Source organism: Coptis chinensis, chromosome 1, assembly GCF_015680905.1.
Source record: "Coptis chinensis isolate HL-2020 chromosome 1, ASM1568090v1, whole genome shotgun sequence".
Lineage (NCBI taxonomy): Eukaryota > Viridiplantae > Streptophyta > Magnoliopsida > Ranunculales > Ranunculaceae > Coptis > Coptis chinensis.
The window spans coordinates 78664440-78669662 of record NC_141456.1 but is presented as its reverse complement, the minus strand read 5'-3'; the positions used below and the strand labels follow the sequence as shown (position 1 = coordinate 78669662).

General features: G+C 44.7%; 2 protein-coding genes across 2 annotated transcripts; both read left to right on the top strand.

The window, feature by feature from the left end:
* Positions 1 to 2744: 2744 nt before the first annotated feature.
* On the top strand, positions 2745 to 4049 carry LOC147525299 (uncharacterized). Its single transcript, XM_086578997.1, has one exon. It carries the CDS (start codon positions 2745 to 2747, stop codon positions 4047 to 4049), a length of 1305 nt encoding a protein of 434 aa, XP_086435123.1.
* A 15-nt stretch (positions 4050 to 4064) lies between these two features.
* LOC147525298 (uncharacterized) lies at positions 4065 to 4754 on the top strand. Its single transcript, XM_086578994.1, has one exon. It carries the CDS (start codon positions 4065 to 4067, stop codon positions 4752 to 4754), a length of 690 nt encoding a protein of 229 aa, XP_086435120.1.
* Positions 4755 to 5223: the final 469 nt, after the last annotated feature.

Here is a 5223-nt window from a genome sequence, read left to right as displayed (position 1 = left end):
TTTTTTTGCTCGGTTAGTACACACGGTGCGTCGAGGACACAACAACAAAATGGTACATAGTTGTTTCATTAGCAATAACTTTGTCACTATCAATCACATTCGACCTAAAGCAATCGTCATTTCGGATCCCCTCCCCTCTTCTCAACTTTTCTTTGGTTCACCTAATCTTATGGTAAACCGCCTACTTATGAACTTAAACCGCCCATTGAACAATTAGTCGACCAACTTATCTTTCCAAAATCACGCCTGTAATATTCAACCCGTACATTAGGATTTTGATTTTTGAAAGTAAGTCCCGAGGATGGATACTTACATATTATACATTGGTAAAACACTCACGGTTTCCTTTAAGCCCGATATTGGGGAAACTTTTCCAATCATCTCCAAGAAGCGACCAAATTGGAATTGCGATGCAAAGACACCAGTGGCGGCCACATCGATTCACCCAATCGTTTGGACACTTTCAAAATACCTTGGTAACAACTTCTTGAATTTTGGGAACTCTTGCCATTCCTCCCGCCAGAGAACCTTATCCACGTCCATGGCAGTTATACCGGCTTCTTTCAAGTAGATCTCGGAAAGGTTTCGGTCGCTTTCGGTCAAATGGTTTACCAACCTCTCAAATGTCGATCTAGTAAGTGTGAAACTCGGGCGTTTTGTGCCCGTGCGATGCATAAGGGGAAAAAAGGCAAGTTGATTTCAGTTGAGTGATATACATATGTGTAGGACTTGATGCATCGAAGTAAGAAACGCATGTGCTGACCTCGGGTTCAAAATACAGATGAAAGTTCTATTTTAGCTTCCTCAGCTGCTTGGCAAATCCTTTGGCAGGATAACATGTCATTTGCAACATCAATTGCCTCAGTTCTTCTAATGTTGGTCACAATGTACTCCATTGAGGCATTCTCAAAGTCCTACCAACCCAAGAAATCAGTATGCATTCATTTTAACTTGATCAAATAAGATATTACCTTCTTGTAAAGACTGTCAAGAGCATCAGTAGTAATAGTATACCCAACTCTAAACGTCGATACCAAAAGACTCTCAATTCCTACTAACAGCACTATGCATTAACTGTAGTAAAAGGAACAACAAAACCCAATTCCACATTCAAAGAAAGAGTTGATTTCGAACTTCCATTACAGGGGCAGGAGCAGCAGCAGCCGCCTCGACATCTTTCGCAACAGTTCTCCCCAACGGTCCACTTCCAACTACTGAAGTCAATTCCACACTCAACTCATAAGGCGATGCCACTGCTCTTTTCCCTCAATCAGAAGCAGAATGGACCGAAGACGCCACAACAGAGACAGTCGGTAAAGGTTTCAACACTGGGGGTGGTGGTGGAGAATTGAACTAACAATAGTAACAGTCTCTGAGGCTTCAACTGGTTTTTCTTCCTTAGAAACTGCCCCGCCATCTGCCGAATCCGCCTTCGACCCTCGTCTTTGGTTTTAGCAAGATAAGCAATATTAGATCCAATAGCAGCAACATAGCAACTAATATCCATATAATAACTTATCACCTTCAGATTTAATCCATGAATTATTGTTCTGCATATTGGGTTTGGTGTTGAAGAGAAGTTTGGGTTTATTCTTATTAGAGCTTTGTAGGTGAACCAATGTGAAGTAAAAGCACACTCGCCATTTTTTTTTAGTAAAGGCACACTCGCCATTTTTTTTTTGTGCTTTGAAAACAAAATGTGAAAATGGGTGATGTGATTTTGAGAGAAAGGAGAAGATAGGATTTGGATGTGGTGAAGAAGAGATTTGAGGCGAGAAGAATGGGTTTTTTAGTGTTTTTGGTCCCGATTTTTAGGAGAGATAAATTAATTGGGACTCTTTTTTTTCTCCCCGAAGTTCTTGTGACTTTTGCTAATACGCTTTTTTTTTTTTTTTTTTCTCCTTTTTTTTCGTGAGTAAAAAGGGTGACTTTTGCTAATACGCTTTTCCCAGTTTTTTCTCCTTTTTTCTCGTGAGTAAAAAGGGTACTTAAAATTTGCATACGTGGACACCCTCAGAGAGCAGGAAAAGGGACTGCTATTATATATATATATAAAGATAAAGATTAGCATATTTATTACGCGGTACTCACAACTAAAGCTCGATACTGGGTTGCAATATAAGGAGTTACTGAAGCTCTCTAGTTTTTTATATATCTAATTCACGAGTAAAACTTGTGTATATCCATATAGGGGGCACCCATATATGTTAGAAATACACCTCTTCAAGAACTTACTAATTGGAAAGAAAGCTTTAAAAGGAACAAATCCCTCACGGAGTAAACCTGGGATTGTTCACTAAAACGCATAATTTTGAAGGATCTAGAAAACAGGGAAAGTTTGGATTAGATATCTTCTTGAGATTCTGAAGCTCGTCAAATATGTATTCAACCATTTGTGTACATAAGTTGTATCTACCAAATTCATGAACATGGGGATGACATGTCCCAGAGACCGAGGTAACTTAAGAGACCAGAGAGAGAGAGCATAGGATACAGGCCGCGATACTTGAGGCAGTAGTGGACGGTTAGCGGTTATGGAAGGGAGAGGTGGAGATCGTGGAATCGAGAAGTGGTTAGCGGTTATGAAGTATAAGAGAAAAAAGAAAAAAGAGGAAAAAGAGAAAGAAAAAGAGAGAGGAGAGTTAGGAAGTCAGTGGTGAGAAAATCTGATCATACATTTGGCGCTGTCTGTGGGGAACGCCGGAGTGACCTATGGTTTAGGGACAAGAAGAAAGGGTTATAGGATGGCAACGATAGCTAAGAAAGGGAGAGGGAGACCAAAAAAAGTGAGAGAGGGAATCGATAAGGAAGAGGCTCTGAGTGTGGAGTTGGAAGAAACACCAGAGGAAGTTCAAGACGCGACGGCGGAGGCAACCAGACTCTTGCAGGAAGAAGTAGCGAGATTGAGGGAGGAAAATGAAGATCTTAGAAGAGAAAGGGAAACTACACAAAGAGGGGAGGGGACTAGAGAGCCAGAGAATAGCGAGGTGGGGGAACAGAGCGAGGAAGCGCCTCAAGGGCCAAGAGGTGATCTCGAGGGAGGGGTCACGCTGGAGGTGATCCAGGCAATGATTGAAAAGGATAGAGAAATAAGTCGGGCGGCGGAAAAAGAAAGCCAAGGGGCGGTGAAGAAGGTGGTGGCCGGACTTAATCAGAACCCGCTAGCAGATTCTGTTTGGAATTCCGAGGTACCGAAGAGGTTTACGCAACCGAGGTTCGAGCGATATGACGGGAAGGGTGATCCTGCGGACCACTTACACCACTTTAGGCAGCAGATGCCGCTGTGGCAAGAGAGTAAATATGACGGACTCCGCTGCATGATGTTTCCCGCTAGTCTGAAAGGGGGAGCTTCGGATTGGTATTACCGATTGACGTCACGCAGTATAAATAAGTTCGAGGAGTTGGAACATGCATTTGTGGACCATTTCATTCATCAGAAACGGAGAGTTGTGGATATCGCGGACCTCTTCAATGTCAAACAGAAATCCGCCGAGACACTGAGGGAATTTTTGTGTAGGTTCAAGGAGGAGACGTTGAGGGTGGAGAATTTGGATGAGCACACCGCAGTAATAGCATTCCAGCATGGGTTGAAGCAGGGTACTAGAGTCCACGAATCTGTGTCCAAAATCGAAGTCACGACGTTACATGCGTTGTATCCAAAGGTCGAGAAGTACATACGCTATGAGGATATACTGCAGAGAACCGCTAAGGAGCCTAGGAAGACGGAGAAATCAGTGCATAGTGTAGGACAGAACGACCGGAAAGACAGAGGAAAAGCTGCGGCCCGTGAGGGGGGATCTTACAGGGAAGAGACACACAAAGCTGAGAGAGGTCGAGACATGGCTAGGAGAGACATTCGCGAGAGAAAACCATACCGCGATATAGCGACAACTCCTTTGAACAAAACTTTAGAGGAGATATTGCCGCTAATCAAAGGGATGCAGTATTTTGAAGGTCCGAGAAGCACGCCTAGAGAATTGGAAGAGAAGCCGTTTTGCGCATACCACCAGATCCGAAACCACAGAACCAATGAGTGTTTTGCGTTATAGTGGTTGGTAGAGAGAATGATAGAAAAGGGGTTGCTAAGAGAGTTCATCAGGGAGGCACATCCGGTCAAAGAAGCACCAGCCGTAGCGAGGATCCTAGGAACCATCAATGTCATCTTTAGTGGGGAAACAATAGGAAGGAATGCTCACAGGGACAAAGTAAGGAGGACGTCCAGCTTACAGCAGATAAATGAGGTCTCGAGTATTCCGCGGCCAGTTCCAGGAACCACGGAAGGGGATGGGAGGATAGAATTCACACCAAAGGATCTGGAAGCGGTAATCTCTCCCCACGAGGATGCACTGGTGATAACAATAGCAGTGGGTAACTACATGGTGAAGAGGGTGTTAATAGACTGCGGAAGCTCAGTTGATTTGTTGTTTAGCGGTGCGATGGAGGAAATGAACATTGAGAAGAAGCAATTGAAGCCTCCCCGGACCAATCTGTTTGGATTCAACGGTAGCATGACCGAACCCATAGGGGAACTGGAGCTACCAGTAACAGCAGGTCCGGTAACGGTGTTCACCCGTTTCATGGTCGTGGACTCCACTTCGCAATTTAATGCAATCCTGGGAAGAAGATGGATTCACGAGATGAAGGCAATTCCATCCACCTACTATCAAGTGATCCGTTTCCCGACTAAGGGAGGAATGTATGGGATAAGAGGGGACCAAGTTGCGGCTCAAAGAATACACCAGGTGGTGGTTTGAGAGTTGATCCAGCGCACCCGGATAGGGGCAGAAAGAGGGCGGAAGAGGCGTAGCGATAGCAATCCCGGATCGTGATAACGGCCCCGAAATGCACCCAGGGGCAAAGACAATGGATGAGGTTGAGACAGTGAACGTAGGTACTGGGGAAGAAGAGAAACTGGTGTCTATTGGGGCCGATTTGCCGGAAAGTTGGAAAGCAAAATTGACCGCCTTGTTGATTGAGAACAACGATGTGTTCGCATGGTCCGTAGAGGATCTGGTGGGACTGGATCCAGAATTTGCTTGTCACAGGTTGCATATGAGAGAAGGGGCCAAGCCCATCCGGCAAAAGATGAGAGGCTTAAAGCCGCAGTATGCGCAGGGGATACGAGAGGAGATACATAGGTTAAGCGGCGGGGATTATTCGCGAATGCAAGTTCCGCGGAATGGCTCTCCAACATTGTCGTGGTTCCAAAAAAGAATGGGAAAG